The 20236-nt window shown below is 31.0% G+C and overlaps 1 protein-coding gene and 1 long non-coding RNA gene across 2 annotated transcripts; both read right to left on the minus strand.

The window, feature by feature from the left end:
* Positions 1-7484: 7484 nt before the first annotated feature.
* On the minus strand, positions 7485-11064 carry LOC107890820 (peptidyl-tRNA hydrolase, mitochondrial). The gene is made up of 9 exons (XM_016815391.2): positions 10617-11064; positions 10443-10527; positions 9391-9458; positions 9230-9280; positions 9085-9158; positions 8934-8992; positions 8770-8846; positions 8513-8674; positions 7485-7946 (listed from the first exon to the last, which is right to left on the minus strand). The coding sequence occupies exons 1-8, from the start codon at positions 11013-11015 to the stop codon at positions 8561-8563; spliced, it is 927 nt and encodes a 308-aa protein (XP_016670880.2). The 5' UTR covers positions 11016-11064; the 3' UTR covers positions 7485-7946; positions 8513-8560.
* A 7760-nt stretch (positions 11065-18824) lies between these two features.
* On the minus strand, positions 18825-19648 carry LOC107892849 (uncharacterized). Its single transcript, XR_001682639.2, has 2 exons — positions 19597-19648; positions 18825-19146 (listed from the first exon to the last, which is right to left on the minus strand). It is a non-coding gene; the product is annotated as an uncharacterized lncRNA (long non-coding RNA).
* Between the last annotated feature and the right edge of the window lie 588 nt (positions 19649-20236).

Below are 20236 nucleotides of genomic sequence, written 5' to 3' on the forward strand. Positions count from 1 at the left end.
TTCATATCTTTTGATATTCGGGTTATAGAAATACCACTGAGTTTTTACTCAACCTATGTTTTGTTTTCCGTGCGTAGGTTAGGTAATAATTTTGATCGTCGATTCAGCATCCAACAACGGTCCCGAACTCAAACGTGGTGATCTTTATCCTTTTGAAATGTGCCGGCATATACCTACGGTGTCTAATTAATAGTTATATTGTGAATTGAATGTAAATAATATGTGTTTGTGTTTGAAGTTTTATTTTGGCATGTTAATTGGGTGTTTAAGTGTTCATAAGCTAAGTAAAATGAATTAAATTAGGTATGTTTATGAATTGGACTTGAATGATATTTTGATGATATGTTTTGATGATATAATTGTTGTACCAATGAGGGTACATTGGTTAGGCATTTAGGATGATTGTTTTGACATGTTTTGGATGTATTTGATCGTGTTTTGAATTGGTTAAATGAATGAATTTTGAGTTGCTTATTGCCAAGCTTGTAAGGATGGTAACCTTGTTATTTAAGGTACATTTTTAGTCCACACAGCCAGACACACGGGTGTGTGACTGGACCGTGTGAGACACACGGCTAGCACACAGCCGTGCGTGGCCATTTCGAAAGGGCACACGGTCTAGCACTCGGGCATATGGCTTGGTCGAGTGACTCAAATTAGAGAGTTACACGAGTATAAACACGGGTATAGACACATAGTCGTGTGTCCCTATTTCAAATGTCCACACGGTCTAAGACACGAGCGTGTCTCTTGGCCGTATGACTCACAGGGCCTAACCATACGGCCGTGTGAACCTTGCAGCTTGGAAATTTTTAATATGTCGCGAAAAATTTTCTGAGTTTCCGAATTAGTCCCAATATGTTTCTATCACGTATTTTGGACCTCGAGGGCTCCAATAAGGGACAATATGTATGAGTTTGATTGATTTTGACTTGAATATTATAATGATATGAAATGTTTTGAAATTATGTTTATTTAATTGGTAATGCTCTGCAACCCTATTCCGGTGATGGATGTAGATTAGAGGTGTTACATTGTTACTATGAGTATTAATACTCTAATTATTAAATACATATTAATATCGTTGTTAGTATCATAATAATATTTGACTCTCGTTATTTAATAAATATTATATGGTTTCGAAAGCAAACATGAAACAAATCATTATTAACTCTATTTTCAAGATGCTTTCTCGTATATTAATTACTTGTTAAGATTTATCTTATCCTTTGAAAAGCATATAACAGGTCATAGACATATCATTTGCTCATTATAGGAAATCTTTCCCTTAACTTAGTAATCCATGTTACGTTTTTTAATATCTAATAAGACCTTCAAAAATGAAAATTTTGAATCAAAAATCAAATTTGAACAAGAGTGGTCAATTATGGTTTAAGACGAACACTAAACTTGTTTGAATTCCTTTATGAAAATAATATAATGAATGAAGAAGAAAGCAACGATTTGGCGATGAGTCTTTTAATGATAAATATGTTTAATATTTGGTGCAAAATTACTATAATTTGAATTTACATTCAAGCTCAACGAGTGGAATGTCCTTTTCAACCGAAATTTTATCAAGAGAATGCCAACTTGGAAAGTTTAGTGTGATGAAGAGATCAATATAAAAATGGTGGTGAACTCCTCAAATATGCTCTCTTAATATGTGATAAAGGTGAGAAATCTCATGACATTAGGAGCAACAATAAAAGTAGTTGTCTTGTTTGTCAATGTTGTATTAGATTATTATGGGTGCTAGTGTCACGGGGCTAAATCTTGCGACCCGTGACACTAGCATGTAGCAAACGTACTCAGAAATCATTGTCATGAATTTTTTCTAGCATGTTTGAGCTTATGTTTGTACATGGACATGCGTCAAATTGATTAAATAAAACCCATGAGGCAAATGATATGGTTGGCCTTCGAATTGCTAAGAACATTAAATTGGTTGAAGTTCAATCAAGCGGATGAGATGAAATAAAGTGTTTAGCTGAAGATTGTAAAAATTTTATTCACACAAATAGGAGGTTGTTTTGGAGGAGAAGGATGCTAAGTTATAACACAAGTTTTTTTTACCAAAATGCAAAGAAAAAAAAAAGACATTAAAAGTGATGAAAGCATATTGGCTAGCAATTATAAGGCCCGAGACACCAAAGGTCTTCATCCTCCATCCCATGGATAGATAAAACGGGAGGGCAAAGCTCTTGGTTTTTCATGTAGTTAAAAAGTTTAACAATGAATTTTTGGTTTTAAATTAAAAAATAATATATGTTTAATTGTAATTGAACTCATGTCCTCTTTATTTAATTAAACATTATGCGATTTATTGATAAAGATGACGTTCTTAACACCGTTGAGTAAAAATATATTCAAGCAACCACCGGATGAAATCATTCAAATACTACGTAAAGATCTTCCTCATGTAGTGTAATCTTCTATAAATTTACATTAGTTTAATCTCTTTTGTACCAAATGAAATATAATATGATACATTAATAGTAAAGTTTTTTTTTTCTTAAAAATTTGACTATTATCTCATTTATTTACTTTTAAGTTTTAAATAACAACTAATGGCGTGATTATTCACTGTCAAATATATTAAATAATTAGGTTATTATTAATACATAAAAATAGGTTTATAATAAAATCCTAAAATAGGATTTGCATTGCACATGGGAAAAGGATATATTGTTGTAGAAGAGGAGGTAAGCAATGCGTAAAGGGAACATCCCATGAGGCAGTCAATGCCTGTCCTCACGTCAATCAAGGCCTACATTGATGTTGGAATGTTTGGTTTTTTGCTATTATCATTTTTATGCTCACTCAAAATATATTTATCTTTTTCAAATTTTGTGTAAAAGCCAAAAGGTTGGTTCGGAGTAGGTGTGTGTTTAGGCTAGAGTTAGCTTAAACTATTTTAATCCTTTTTGCTCTAATTCAAATTAAAATGGGTTTACTAACTTATTTTTTAATATATTATTTGGACCATCAAATAGTGATGTTATCTTTTTAGTGTTTAATTCGAGTTTTAGATTTATTTGATGAAAGCACGTATTTAACTAATGATATTAGCAATTAAGTTTCATCAAATTAACCTTAAAACTTAAAAGAAAATCATAGTCCTCGATTGTATTTGTTAAACTCTGCTATGATCACTAGGACAACCAAGTCCTCAAGTTGTATGAATAAACCCTCCAAGGGCATCCTTCGTAAAAGCCTATTGACTTACAACTTGTTTGACCAACGAACTCACTCATTAATCGCCACATTAAGTCTCAACTATCACATCTCATTTGAGATGACTTAATACACATTAGAATGTCAGTCTACCTAAGCTTATGGCACCAAGCCACTTGCCCTCGACTCGTCAATAGCAACTCAACACGTGGCATCTCAGAATAAGGGATCACAAGTATATAAGACTTAAGGCCTGAGGATGAGACCAAGCAACATACAACTCTCCTCCTCCCATCCTACATCAAGCCACATATTCTCACATTCCCTATTTACTTCCTACTACTTTGACTACTCTATATGATGGCTCCTACTCTATCTTAAACAGGGTAAATTACACTCATCTTAATCATCTACCTATTCTTGTATCAACAATATTTAACAAATTAAAATTTTAAAAGTTCATAATTGACACTAAATTTATTTTATAATATTAGTAATTAACTCTCATCAAATCAGTCATAAAACCTGAACTAAACACTAAAAGCTTAACATTGTTAACTTTGAATATCAAAATTTATAAATTTTGCAAAATATAAGACATATACCACATTTAAAAAATGTCAAACTTTGGTCCAAAAATAAATATAAAAAGTATATTATTTATATTAATATATTAATATTATAAATTTTATAATTAAATTTAAATAAATAAAATAATCCTATTTTTAAATCAGACAAAAAAATTTCAAAGAAGTAGTTGAAAATTTGATGAATACGAGGCAGACATATTTAATTGTAATAAACCGACATATGAAGAAAGGGGTAAAATGTCACCGAAACCAGATATTTAGGAAGCTGCCTTTATGTTTTATTTTTTGGTTCAATCTGCTTTAATGTATATGGCTATGGGGCAATGAAAAGCAGGAGCATTTCGTGGGATCTTCGATCAACTTGTTTGAATATTTTTATTGATTTAATATAACCATTTTAATTTTTAAAATGTTAAAACTTTATTTACTGTATTTTAGTTCATTATGTTTAAAATGTATTAATTTACTATATTTTTTAAATAAATTTTAAAAAAACTTTTATTTCAGCCTTTTGTTCGTATTTTTTTCTTAGATTTTATTACTTTAAAAAAAATACTATTTTCTAATTTTATTATTTTACATTATTTTAGTACATTTTGTTTGAAATGTATTCATTTAGTGTGTTTTTAAATAAATTTTTAAAAAATCCTTATTTCGACCCTTTATTCGTATTTTTTTCCGAATTTTTTTACTTTCAATAAAAATATATTATTTTAGTATTTTATTATTTTATATTATTTTAGTACATTATGTTTGAAATGTATTAATTTACTGTGTTTTTTAAATAAATTTTAAAAAACCATTATTTCGGCCCTTTGTTCGTATTTTTTTCTCGGATTTTATTACTTTTAAAAAATATAATATTTTATGATTTTATTATTTTACATTTTTTTAGTACATTATGTTTGAAATGTAATCATTTAGTGTGTTTTTTTAATAAATTAAAAAAATTTATTTTGGCCCTTTGTTCGTATTTTTTATCGGACTTTATTACTTTCAATAAAAAAACACACTAAATGAATACATTTCAAACATAATGTACTAAAATAATGTAAAATAATAAAACTAGAAAATAGTATATTTTTTTAAAGTAATAAAATCCGGGAAAAAAATACGAACAAATGGCTGAAATATGAACATGTTGGTGCCGCCTCTGCCACAGGCACCATTGGTGCGGCCTGTGGCAGCCCCTCCATTCAGCCGTTTTTTTTGTATTATTTTGGTAAATAAAAAGGTTTATATTATTTTGGTATTTTTTTATTTTTTTTGTAATATTTTGGTAAAAAGCCCAAAGAAAGTTTATAAAATAAATATTTCGTGATTAGACTAGATCAACTTGACCCCTAGTAACTAATTGAGCGTTGTGAACCAGTAAATAAATCAAAACTCGGGAAAAAATTGGCGATTCAATCTAGGGGTGTTTAATTGGTTAATCGACCCGAACTAATATTAACCGAATTAACTGACCCTTTTAAATCTTAACAGTTAACTGAACCGAAATTTTTTCAAAAAAAATTAACCGAACCAAACTTTTTCGGTTAATTCGGTCGATTAACTAAATTAACTGAATTTTATATGTTTTTTTTGTTAAAACAAGTATAAAATATAAAAAAATTAACCGAATTAATCAAATTAACCAAATTTAATATATGTAAAATGTATGTAAAAAATATAAATTTTCGGTTAATTAACCGATTTCGAACCAAATTAACCGTTAACCAAACTTCCAAAAAATTATTAACCGACCCCCGACCGAATTAATTTGGTTAACCGACTGATTAACCAAATTCGATTGATTAACCGAATTAATTCAGTTTTACCTAAAATTTGCACGCCCCTAATTCAATCAATTATATTTTTAATTTTTAATTTTATTTAATTATTGGTCAGCCATTAATTTAATCAATTGAGCCAAGAATGGGTGTTCTAATTGTTTCAGCCATTGGTTAAAAGGACTTTGACTTTTTTCGAAAATATCAATTAAGTCTTTTGCGATTTTTTCACCCGGTTCAACATTGAACTAATAAAACTGGCCAAATAAGCCCTTTGACTAATGTTGACCGTTACATTGTTAACGTGGCCATTAATGGCACTGAGTTGGTGCTCGATGTTAGCGATAGCTGCTGACAACCATATGTCCAATAGAATTAAAACATTGATACACATCAATTTTTAAAGAAAAATAATTGTTCTTTATATAATTTAGAAAAATCATCTTGAATGAATCTAGACATATGGTTGTCCAAATTTACATTGAATTCAGACAACCATATATCTTGATTCATTATGGACTGAACTTTTCAATGGTTTTTAGTAATTTATATATTTTTTGAACTTTATTTAATATTGTTATCAAATTTAATAATATTTTACAAATTTATAATTTTTTAAAAGAAATTAAGTTATGTCCAGGTTCATTCTAGTAAAAAAAATTAATATTTCTTTCAATTTTTTTTTGTTGACGAGCTCCATTTTAACATCATTAATTGTCACATCAATATTGTAACCCATTTCACCGGTTTTATTTATTCAATGAATCAATTAGATGTAAAAAAAGTCGGAGGAATTTAATTGATTTAGAAAAAGATTGAAGACTTTTAGTACAACATTACAAATAATACAAAATTAAATAATTATTATGAAAAAAATTAACAATCCAAATATATGGGAATGTACCCTTTCATAATAAAAACAAAATGAAAGTAGATGTTAAAGTTGCAATTAAGGGACAAGAAAAAGGGTATTCTTTTTCCGAAGTGAACACCCAAAATACAAAAATATAGCAGAATAATTTATTGTGTTAACAACATTTGTTTTAAGTTGCTTAAAGACTTTAGCCCATAGTTGAGTTAAATAAATTCTGATGTCAGCAATTTATGTTTTTCTTTTTATCTCGTCATATTCATTTAAAAAATATCAAAGGTAAATCATCGTTTTTATATATTTTAAATAAACGTAAAGAAGCATGTAATCCCAAAAAGTGATATGACGTAAGTTTTCCAACCAAATCCAATTACAAAGCAATCACAGCGGAACCTACAACTCCAGAATGTATGCCAAAATACTGAAGCTGGGGCTGGACAACTCTTCACCTTCATTCATATTCATATTTTTCATCCTTAACCACAATGCTTCATTAAATGTGTGCCAAAGCTTTGAACAAGCTTCATATCTCCTTCAACTACATTCATAAATGCACACCCCCACCTCCTTCATTTATTATTCCAATTAAGCCACCACACTATAAAACAACCACATTTGTACAACAAACGTATTAAATTTTATGAAAACACAATTATTTTATATTCACACCTCTAGTTTTTAATTTATAATCACATCTAATGGGCAATGTCCAATATTATCTTTTCACGTTAACTGTCATATCATTTCAATGAAAACTTATATTTTAACATTTAAACTTACTTACTTGCGCTCACTTCTCTGTTTTCACTACTTGAGCCAAATAAAAATGAAAATTTGAACAAGTGTGAATTGCATGGATTGGGTACCCCATCAATGTCGCTACTCTTTCTCTTCAGCCCACAACCCCATCAATTTTAAATGTACAAATTGAAAGTAACACTGTCTCTCGTGCTTCACCACAATATATAATTTATTTTAAAATGATTAAAAGGAAAATTGTCTGTAAAAGAAAAAATAATCCTTACATCGGTATGACAAAAAGAATTGCTGTGATGTTATACCTTAGCACATAGCTTCTCGATAATTTGTGTTCTCATTCATATAGACAAGTAATCTCATTCCATGAAACCAATAAAAATAGAGACTTATTGTCACAGAAAATGAATGGGAATGGATGACCATTCTAAAGAGTTGCATTCAACCTCCTTTATCCCTTAGGCAGATCACCTAACAAACCAATAATTTGTTTTCTAATGCTACAGTCTCAATTCAACACAACCAATTTTGTAAATTGATATGCAGGAGCTTGGTAATGGCAGATGTTTAATTTGTAAAGCTTTGGATGTCAACAACATAGTGTCCTAAAACAAAATGCAAATTAGACTGCTTCAGTGGGTCGTGGCTTCTTTTCTGCTCGCCTATTTACCAAGTAAATTTTCTGGTTTTGCATCTCCTTCCCCACTTCTCAGATTGTCATCCTTTGAATCTCTATAGTTCGACTTCTTTACTAAACGATTCTCCTGGTTACCCACCATCCTTACATACAACCCAAAATATAAGTCAGCTTTAAAAAGAAGCTTAAATAAAAAATAAACCAAAAGTTCATGAGACCACAAAGCATAAACTAAAAAAAAACTCAGCAGAACTTTCTGTCATAATAGAAATGTGTAGCTCAACCAGAATTCGTCCAACAAAGAAACTAATAAAAAATAAAACATTTCATGGAATTCCATACATGAAGTAGATGGCAAAGAATAAAACATGTGTCATCTCAAAAAAAGAAAATTAGTTGCATGGCAGCCATGTTTATTGCTCTCTATTCCTATTCTGGAACATTGAAATTATTACCAATTCTATAAATATGAAAAATTATTTGATACGCGGTCAGACAAAGAATAAAATAAATAGTAAGTATTCAAAAAATAGGACACATGACAGAAGTTGAGCCCTACTTGTAGAATTAAAATTTTCTTTTATGTTGAAAGGAAATGAAGCTCGGGACAAGATCTACCCACTTACTTGAATGCTTCCATCCTGGAAAATTTTAACCTAAGTTTCTAGCTAAAAATTCACTGTAATCACATTCTAGTTCCGTAAATTACCTCAATGCACTTGCCTTAACGAAAGATATAACCACCAAGAGCTATAATTTAACCAAGTTGTTCCATTGCTTTGGTGCTGTTGACAACTGTAGCACTTTTATCGAAACCCTCAAGTAAAAGAATCCGGACAGCCTCTATTCCACGTTCAAATGTAAACTCAAGCTGAATGATAAAAACAAAGACATAACCATGAAACAGTTTGCCAACTTCTTTCTTTTTTTCTTCTATATATTGTTGTTTTATATATTTTTGCATACCTCTTCACGTTCTTGCTTATTGAAAGGGCGAAGAACAAAATTAACAGCATCCATCTTCCCAGGAGGCCGCCCAATGCCTAGAGAAGTTCAACAAATTTAACAAACCAGCATATAAGGCTATTACCAGAATTTCAGGTATTAATTTAGTGCTCTTAGCGGCATACCAATTCTTAGACGAGGAAAATCACGGCTCCCTTTTAAACGGTCAATGATACTTCTCATGCTAGCATAAAAGAAAAGACCAACATATCATACAGCCAATTGTTACACTTAACATATTCACTTTAATAGGATAAGAAAGCACAAACTAAATACCCATTATGTCCTCCATGTCCGCCTTTTGGAAGTAGTCTCAATTTGGCAAAAGGTAAATCTAAATCATCGTAAACCTGTGGAGAACAGTAAGTGTAGAAAGAGAGGGAAAGAATAGCATTAAGTCGCATCAAAGAAAGAAAATTACCACGAGTACTTGCTTCAATGGAATCTTGTAATGCGAGACAATGGAACCAACCTTCAAAATATATTGAAAAAACATGAAATGACAATTAGAATTATAGTAATTTCGTTCAGATGAGAGGCTTTGACCCTCAAGGACAATTTGTAGGTCCGACGGCCACTTACAGATTCACCACTTGAGTTCATGAAAGTTTGTGGTTTGGCAAGCATGACTGGAACATTTCCAATAAACCCTGGAAAACAGTAACTAACTCCAATCAAATATTGTATAGGAGGGCATTTTCAGTTACCTATTATAGCTTGCAACATGAATTTCATGAACTGGATAGATTTATTTTTTAACTTTCTTTTACATCTATTTGACACAATCTCATTGTACATGTATATACACACATAGAATCTTTATACAGAATTAATCATTAACCATGTGTAATTCTATTTCTAGACTTTGCCAAGCATGCTATCTTCAGCTTCACATATATCTCTGTCTTAGACTTTCAGAAGAAACATTGATATTGATGCTTAAACTTATGCTGAAGAAGATAAGATAAAGGTTCTGACATAGTTTATATCATGCACCTTTCAAAAAGGATAAAAGAAGTTAAGAATTTACTCAAAATTGTAGTTACTATTGTCTGCCATCATCTAAATCAAAAGTAAATTGAGGAATGGCATCATGATTTAATAAGTTTCCATTATCCACATTCTACGCGCCCTGTTCTCTCTTTTCTATTCCATTATTTTGTCTTAATATCTTAATCGCAAATTCATATTCAATAGAGAAAGCAAATTAAAGCAGAAAATTAGTAAAGCGAAAAATCTCCAATATAAGAACCATGCTACTACACTACTGGATTAAGCATTTCATTATTACATCTAAGTAGTGATTATCATGTACCGAGAAGAAAGTACCGATTATCAAATATACCCTTTAAACCTGCTATATTCTGATTTTCAAAGTCAGTGGCGCGGAACTAGAATCAAATCAATGCAAAAATTAAAAATTCCAAAACCAAATTCGAGGGATCCTATAATGCCCATTGCTAATTCCATGAAGCACCAAGAAATGCGTACGTAGCAAAGAGCCATTGCTATAATATTCAATAGTTCAAGGCATACTAAAGACCGTAAATTTAACATCAGAGAAAGTAATTCAAGGATTGAAGAAACCCAAAGTTTTCTTTTAGAGTCAGAAAAGGGAAATAGAGGAAAAGAACCTCTTCCTAACAGGGCTTTGAAGTTAGCATTGTTAATGGAAATCCCTTCAGACTCAGCTATGGCGTCTACCATCTCAAAACCCACCTGTTTGAAAGAGAAAAAAGAATGACTAAAAAATTTAAATGCGAAAAAAAAAAGACTAAAGGAGGATATTTTGAAGAAGATATAGATACGTTGTGGCGAGTGGCATTGTATTTCTTGCCGGGATTACCGAGGCCGACAATGAGCCAGGGCAGATGAGGCAGGGGCTTGGGCGGCGCCAGTTGGGATTCCGCCGCAGTAATGGCGGGAGAAGAAGTTGTAGTATGGATAGAAAAATTAGGGAAATGAGTGAAGGTAGTTTTGGGAAAATTGAATGAAAGAGGAGATATAATTAAGGGGGAATTGAAATTTAGGAAGCGAATGGTAGAGAGTGGTGATGAACTTAATTTCATGATTTTGTGTGTTTGATTAAAAAAAAAACTGGGTTGAAGAGGTGCAAGAAGATGAGGTGGAACTGCGACCTCTCTCTCTTGTTTTTCTCGTCTTTTTATAATTTCCGTTTCCCCTTGTGCCTGTTTGAAGGCTAACATAACATATTCAAGGATAGTAACGGGCCAGGTGAGCAACGGTATTTTGTCTGCCCCATTTCAATTCAATTTCTATTTTTTATACCTATATCATAAATTATAGTTAGGAATTTAAAAAAAAAAGAATTATAAAAAATTAAACTCCAACTACCCATTTACCGCAAGCATCAGAAAGAGCGGGTAAGACTCAACAACAATTTGTTTTAATGTGTCATACCCACATTTATATCCTAGATCTAATTTGTTAAGTGATCGAGGTATTTGTTACCTTCACGTTAAATGTGACAAATCCCCACAACTTAACCTTCATTTATAGTATTTAAACAGTCTCTAATCAAAAGGTCAATTGGGTGGCAATTCTCATTAGCTTTCTTCAAGAGTTGAACCACTAATAAAGTATCAAGTTCAACAGTCAAACGTGCTACACCCAAGGTTTTCGTTAGTTACAGGCCCGCAACACCCCCAAAGTTCAACATGAACATTGTCAATCACACCTATATTCAACATAAAACCTCCAATCCAATTCCCATTTTCATTTCGCAAGAGAGCACCTACAGAAAGCCATTCGGGATCCTAATTTGACTACTCCATTCATATTCAAAAGCCAACTCCTTGCGGAGGATTTGTTCCATTGAACCCAACGTGACTCTCGAGCTGTAATATCCCGAAAATTACTACTGTAATATCTCAAAAATTACTACAGTAAGAAAGTAGGTATCCTTGATATAGTAAAATAAGAAAATAAAATGACAAAAAGGAAAATTTTGAGTTATGCTAACATTGGGAAGTATATTATGATATATTAATTCAAGAAATGATTAAATCGCAAAAGTGAGAAAAGTTTTGTTGATTAAGAGTAAATACTCAAAATTTGAGGGGGTAAAGTGTAAATGTGAAAAAGTGAAAGGACCAATGGTGCAAATATTTTAAGGGTGGAATAATCTAAAAACTAAGGAAAATGGATGAATTAGGACCAAATTGAAAATGTGAAGAATTTTGAGAGACTAAATGTAATTTTATCAAATTAAGTGATGACTCAAGGATGGAATTTTTAATGATTATTAAGGGCAAAATGGTCAATTAGAAGAGAGAAATCTAGAAGGCAATGATGATGTTAAAGATATTTTATATTAAATAAATAAATATTTGTTTATTAATATTTTAATTTGATTTTTAAATATTATTTTATTATTTTATTATTATTTTATTTAGTATATATATAAGAAAAGGAAGATGAAGAATCACCATCCCACCATTTTTTCCCATGCACCAATGTGAGAATAAGAGAGAAAGAAAGAAAGTTTTGCTTTCTTGACAATTTGGTCCTTCCACCAAAAATTCACCATTTTCACTTAGAAATCAAAAGAATTTCCATATCCATCAAGAGAGAAAGATAACAAGGAGACTATGGAGAGCTAGAATATCAAGTTAGATTCAAGAAAGAGAAGCTGGAGGAGAGAGAAAATCAAGTTAAAGGTTGAAACTAATAGGACAAGGTAAGAACATCAAGATTTCAATATATTTTTAAGTTTGATATTATTGAAAAAGCATAGAAATGATGTTATAGTAGAGTTTTCTTATATAAGGTCTTATGTTCTTGATATATTAGTGAAGGGAAATAAGTGAAAGAGATGAGAAATATTATAGAGAAAGGGAATAAGGGAGTTATAAACTTAGTAATCAACATCTTGTACTAAAACAATTTTGAACAGCAGCAGTAGGTTAACTTTGAAAAATCACCATAAATTGTGGAGATCGAATTAGAGGATGAAAAAAATATGAAATTAAATCTTATTGAATCTAGTTTCTCATAGAAGAAATGGTGTAAGTAATGGAATTTTAAATCATGAGATATAATAAATTTTGTGAGACAATGTCAGAATGAATTCGGGTTACCCTGTTCTAAATTTTGAAAATCATAAAAAATTTTAGAAAAATAATTAGGGGCTTAAATTTATATTTTTAAATCCTTAATGAGTCTATTTTCAATATAAACAAATGGTAACATCATCTGAATCTCGTACTAGGAGATAATTAATTTTTAGTGAAGAAGGGTCGAAACTATCAGACAGCAGAACATGGATGACTTTAAAGAATAAATTGCATTTATTCGCTGAACCATAAATTCTGAAAATTTTATGGTAATAATATATGTGAGCCTAGTTTCATATGAATTTAGAGGATCTTAATTTGGAGTTCTGTAGCTCAAGATATAAATAATTTGATGACTATAACTCAAGTGGACAACTTTGAATTAACATATAAATAAATAGTGAAATTATAGATAATGTTATATATAAGCATGTTATATACATTAAGTATGTGGAATGGAGAGGAGGATGAGGAAAATATATAATTATTCAACTAGCATGAGTTTTCATTAAAAATGGCTAATTTGCATGTTTTAGGATCAGAGACTAAATTGAATAAAAGTAAAATTTTAAGGGTAAATTTGTAAAAATGTCAAAAAGTGACCAAATTGCATGAAATGAATTGTTTTATTATTTAAATTAATAAATTGAATGAAATATTAATTTAGATCAAGATTGGGTAGAAATTCGAGGAAAATAAAAAATTACCAAAATGTTCTTGAATTTTGGTATTTCTGTAATTTAGCCTGATAAGTTCGTATAAATTATATTTTGTATAATTTTAATTAAAGTGAATGTTATTTGGAGATGAATATTATATAAATATGTGTTTTATTATTGGAATTGAATTCTTATTGGTCATATGTATAATTATTAGATGCATTGAAATGATTATCGAAAGCTCGATTGGATTGGAAGCTTGTCGGAGATATATCACACTATCCATTAGTTCTATCAGTAATTTTGGTTGATTTGATTCTGGTTATAATGGCATGAATAAGTTAAATTGACCAACGTTAGCTCATTAATGTTTTTATTTTGATTGGTTATAAATATGAATACTTGATGAAATGAAATGTTTGTAAATTAATTTGTCAACTCCGGTAATACTCTATAACCCTATTCTAGAGATGGATACGAGTTAGGGGTGTTACACGAGCAATCCTTAAAGTAGTAAGGCCTATAGCTATATAGTTAGGATGACTCGACTATTAGTTAGTTTATACTTTGTCACACAATTTCAAAAAGTTTTAAGTTAGTCATTAAACGATTTAAAAGTTATCATTTAAATCACTGGGTCATTAAGTTGTTAATAGATGTCTGATGGTTGCTAACTCACTATTCATTAAAGCCATTACTTCAATAAATTTGTCATGATCAATTCCTTCACTCAGCTTATACTTACCATTCAATTCGTTTCTGGAGTCTACCAACTTGTTCACATTCGTTTCGGCCCCTAAGGCTCGATTTCACTTGCTTTGCATAATAAGATACATGCTTCTCATTTTAATTCATATATGAACATATTAAAAATCTCAAGCAATCATACCAATTAAGTTCGGTATAATTTGTCAAGCTTATTACTAATGACCCCTATTAACCTATCTCGAACTCGAAAGGATATACAGATCGTCCAGCTAACACACCAAACTAGCACTGAAGTGCATTAACAAAAAAATCGAAGTAAAGGAAACTAGCACATAAAGTGCATACTGGCGCATAAAGTGTATCCTAGCACATGAATTGCATCCTGGCTCGTAAACACATAAACCCGTACACAATCCAATCTTATGGCATGCCAACTATATCTAACTTAGCTTTGACTAGTTAATAGGGTACTAATGTTCAATTCACATTACATTATTCATAATTCATCATCAATCCATCATGTAGCATAGCATATTTCAACTCAATTTCATACAAATTATCATATATCAATTAAATCATACTATTTTCTATTCTATTCAATTTAGTCCATGTCTCGCTATTAAATCTCAACCATGGAAATTCAATCGAAACATTTCATATTATCACAATACACTCATCCCAATGGCTCATCAATCAATAAGCATGCCTACACAATCAAATAATTCTATATTAAATCATAAAAGTACAAACTGAGGTTTTGCGCGTCAATCGTCGATGATTTTCGCTTCTCTTTTCCTTCTCAGTTGTTCAGTATTGTCATTAACTACGAATAATCACAAAACATATCACATTATCAATTTCTATCCAACTTAGATTCAAATACCAAATTTTACATATTTTGCAAATTATTCAATTTAGTCCCTACAACTTGGGCAAACATAACTTTTAATTTAGGGTCTTAGATTAGAATTCAGTTTCAGCATGACTCATTAGGGACCTTCTATTATCTATCCTTACCAACATTTCATAATAGTTTTGTATTTTATTCAACATGGTCCCTAATGTATGAAACTAACAATTAAGCTTTACAATTTAGCCATTTTCATATACTAAGCTTAATTCCTAACTATTTCACACCAATTTAATCTAATTCTCAACAATGGAAACTTCTAAAAACTTTAACAGTTTTACAAATTAGTACATGAGCTAGCTAAATCAAGCTCCTATGACCTCAAATCTATAAAAAAATTATGAAAAATGGCTAAGGACTTATTTGGAAATAAGGGTCAAATGCTTCAAGCTTCTAAAAAATGATGTTTTTGGTTTCTTTTCTAACCTAGGACGGTGGCGGCATGACAAAGATGATAGTTTTTCTCATCTTTCTCCACTATCTTTCCTTATATACTTAGATTAACCTTTAATTAAGTTCAGTTAATTAATTTAATTAAATTTTAATCATATTAATCATTCTTAAGTTAATCATAATGCTAATCAACATCAACATCCACTAACTTTTACTTAATATTGGTTTATTAGTATTTTGATCCTTTGAATAATTACTATTTAAGTCCCTAAGCCTTAATCCAATTGAAAATCTATAGCGATTAAACTTTTACGATTTAGTCCCTTAGCCATAATTACTCACAATTTCGCTAAATCGCTTAACCAAATTCCAATTCATCTATACACTAACTCCATAAATATCCTTATTTAATATTTATAGAAACAAGGGCCTGAAACCATATTTTTCAATACCACTGAAAATTGGGAAACTGTAGAAGCAGTAGTATCTGAAGAGAAGCTTACTTGGGAATTTTTCCAAGGTGAGTTCAAAAAGAAATATGTTGGTAAGAGATATCTGGATAAAAAGAAGAGGGAATTTCTTTATTTGCGACAGGGAAATCGAACGGTGGCTGAATATGAAAGAAATTTGTATACCTCAGTAAATATGCTCGAGATATTGTGTCGACTGAAGAAGAAATGTGTATTAGATTTGAGGAAGAGTTAAATGATGAAATTAGAATGATGATTGGAGGCACTGAAATTCGAGAATTTGTTACTCTGTCACATAGAGCCCAGAAGATGGAAGAAGTATATAACAGAAAGAAGCAAAGAGAGAGTCGGTTGAAAGAATCTTTCAAGAGGAGTTATTCCAGATCAATATCGGTAGTTCCAGCTAAAAAGTTCAGCCATATGAACTTACCTGGGCCGATTTGTAGAAGTTGTAAAAGTTCAGAAACTAGTTCGATACTTTCTCTTTTCCGCGTTTATCTTCGGATTCCCGATCTATAATATAAATTTTTCCATTCATTAGCATCTAATTCAATACTAATTTACTTCACAATTTATGCCTTTCAATTTTCGAAATTACACTTTTACCTCCAAAATTTACAATTTTTACAATTTGGTCCCTACTCAATTAACCCTTCAATTGATCACAATTTTCTCAATTAACACCTTATCCAACCATTTTAGACTACTTAACAGCCTTTGATATTCAGAATTTTAGTACAAAACTCCAATTCCTAACTTTTTCACAATTAGGTCCTAAAAATCATTTTCTACTAAAATCACTTAATAAAATCATAATATAATGAAATTAAAACTTTAAATATATATATTAATTCATCATAAACTTCCATAACTTATTCATAGTAACTTAAAAAATCACCCATGAAATCAAAAACTAATGAATTCAATAGTTGGACCTAGTTGTAAAAGTCACAAAACATGAAAATTTCAAAGAAAAAGCAAGAATTGAACTCACATGGTATATGAAAAACCAGACCTCCTATGGCGTTTTTGCTGATAAATTATGAAGATATCTCTAGATTTTTCACTTTTATCTTTGTTTTATATATTAAATTAGTAAAATTTCCAATTTTGCCCTCATTTCTCCTTACTTTCTGCTGATTTTTTCTTGCCCAACCGTCCAGCCCATATAATTTGGGCCTAATTTCCTTTTAAATCCCTCCTTATTAGTCACTTAAGCTATTTAATCTCAATTTAACAAATTTTTCACTATTTTCAATTTAGTCCTTTTTAATTAATTGACTATCCAAACGTTAAAATTTTCTAACGAAACTTTTATACTAACTCAATGACACTCCATAAATATTTATAAAAATATTTATGGTCCGGATTATGAACTCGAGGTCTCGATACCTCATTTTAGACCCAATTTACCTATTAAATTCTTTTTAAATCACAAAATAAAATAAATCACAAAATTCACTAATTCAAAAATTCTTCTAAATTCACACTTGGCCCATAATTATTAATTTATTAAATTTTAAGACTCACTTGTCAGATTTAGTGATCTCGAATCACTGTTTCTGACACCACTGAAATTAGGCTGTTACATTAACCTTTAATTAAGTTCAGTTAATTAATTTAATTAAAGTTTAATCATATTAATCATTCTTAAATTAATCATAATGCTAATCAACATCAACATCCACTAAATTCTACTTAATATTGGTTTATTAGTATTTTGATCCTTTGAATAATTGCTATTTAAGTCCCCAAGCCTTAATCCAATTGAAAATCTATAGTGATTAAACTTTTACGATTTAGTCCCTTAGCCATAATTACTCACAATTTCGCTAAATCGCTTAACCAAATTCAATTCATCTATACACTAACTCCATAAATATCCTTATTTAATATTTATAGAAACAAGGTCCTGAAACTGTATTTTTCAATACCACTGAAAATTGGGTCGTTACAGTAATGATTACTTAAAGGTAACATATGTAGGTAATACAAATATACGAAGCTTAATTATAATAAATATAATTAGTGACCACTAGATATCTTAGGATTTTACCCAAAGGAAAATTTTAAGTACTATCAAAAGTTCATCATTTATAGATTTCAATAACATCATACAAATGTGGGCATTGTTTTATTTTTTTTATAGTCCCTACATCCTTACATTCTCTTGCATTTGGAATGATAATTTTTTGATAGACTGAATTCTCTTAATAATATGAAAAGGTTTAAGTTTCTTTGGGTGTATTGGATCTTAACATAGTTTTATTAAGTGAGAAACCTCTGGAATTTACTATAAAACCTTTGGAAGTTACTGTAGGGAAGGTGGAAAATTTAAAGCCTAGATAAGTTCGAACAAACTTAGTCTCATGTTTATGAAAATGACCATTGCCACGAATATCAAGACCTCTCTTCCTCAAATTGACTTAGCTTTGGAATTCTTGAAATATAAGGAGGAGAGTTTTAAAAATGCTCATAAATCTCTTGTTGACACTTTGATGGCTAAACTGACCAGCACAAAATATGATAGCCAGAAAGGAATTCAGCAACATATAATGGGAAAAAATGAAAATGATGCAAAATTTAAAGTTTTGGGTATGAATGTGAATAATTCCTTTTTGGTCCACTTCATCTTTAACTCTCTTCCTCAGTTTGCTCCATTCAAGAATAACTATAACACGAGAAATGGAATTTCAATGAGCTAACTAGCAAGTACATTAAGGAAAAATTGAGAATGAGGCAAGATGGACAACCTTTAGCTCTTGTTGTAACTCATGGAGCTATGAAAATGAAAGGCAAATTTAATAAAGATTAACGGTATCTTATGTAAATATCAACTTTTACATAATCGATTTAGTGGACTGAGTGAGAGAATGTTTGTAGAAGCCCAAATTTGCTGGGCCCATTGTCCAGAAAATACAAATAGCAACCCATCACAAAATTAAACCAACCCTAACCAAACCCAATTTAGCCCAACAGACTAAAACCCTAAGCCCAGCCCAAACCTAAACAATTTTCAGCAAAAAAAAGAGAGGAGAAGAACCCTAGCCGCCGCCCCACCTTGGCCCGCCACCACCAGTTGTCTGCCACCAGCACACCCACTTGCCTCCACCACTCTATGCCTGCAAAAGAAGACAAAAAAGGACAGCAAAGAAAAACACCAAAAAATGAAATTCTTTGTATTTTTTTTTGGATTTTGGGCTATATAAAAGCCCTATGGTCATTGATACCAGAAATGAGGGGGATTTTGATGTTTTTTGGAGATTTCAAAGGGAAGAATCGGTTGTATTTAAGGGGGATTTTTTTTTATTTTTTGCTATGAAAACAAAAGATTTTCTTTCAATATTAACAGATTCAATACAAGAACCATTCGAAAATATATATACTATCAGGGGCTCTAACACCAAATCGGAGAATCAAATCTAAAACCTAAGGTGACTCTTTCTTTTTTTTTCTTTACTGTTTTGAGTTTATTTTCTACATAAAAATACTAAAAAATATAAAACATAAAAATATATGCATTATTAAGCAAAAAAAAAGAAAAAAAAGAAAAAAAAAATATATTTTTTTACCTTTTCCGGCCACCGCGTGCGGTGGCCGGCGCCGGCGCCGGCGAGCCTCCGGTGGCCGTCCGGTGACCGGCCCCCTTGGCCGGATTTCCCTTTCCCCCTCCCTTCTCTCTCCCTTCTCTCTTCCCTCTCTCTCTTCTTTTTTTCTTTCCCTCTCCCAAATGATTTTTTTTGGCTATTTTAGGCCTTTATATAGCCCTCCAAAACGACGTCGTTTTGGGGGCTACACTTAAGCCTCAAAACGACGTCGTTTTGACCATTGCCCGACCCATCCGACCCGACCCGCTAGAGGATCCACGTGTTTTCGTTCGAATGGGATATTTATGCGCGCAGTCCTTCCGCTTTTTCAAGGTTTTGCAATTAAGTCATTTTTCTTGTTTCCAATTTGGCCCCATAATTTCTCGCGCTTTTCGATTTAGTCCCCGCTAATGTGCTGTGTTTTAATGGAATGGAATAATTGTTGTTTCGGTCCCCCTATGTTTTGTGCGCGCTCAAATAAGCCCATTTCTCTTTATTTCCTTTCACATTTGCCCCACAACTTTGTTTTTAATTCAATTTTAGTCCTTTTTTCGTTTATTTTTATATCTCTATTAAATATCCTTGTTATTTTTATATTATTAGTACTATTAGTATCACTATTATT

This window comes from Gossypium hirsutum, chromosome D09 (genome assembly GCF_007990345.1).
Source record: "Gossypium hirsutum isolate 1008001.06 chromosome D09, Gossypium_hirsutum_v2.1, whole genome shotgun sequence".
Taxonomy (NCBI): domain Eukaryota; kingdom Viridiplantae; phylum Streptophyta; class Magnoliopsida; order Malvales; family Malvaceae; genus Gossypium; species Gossypium hirsutum.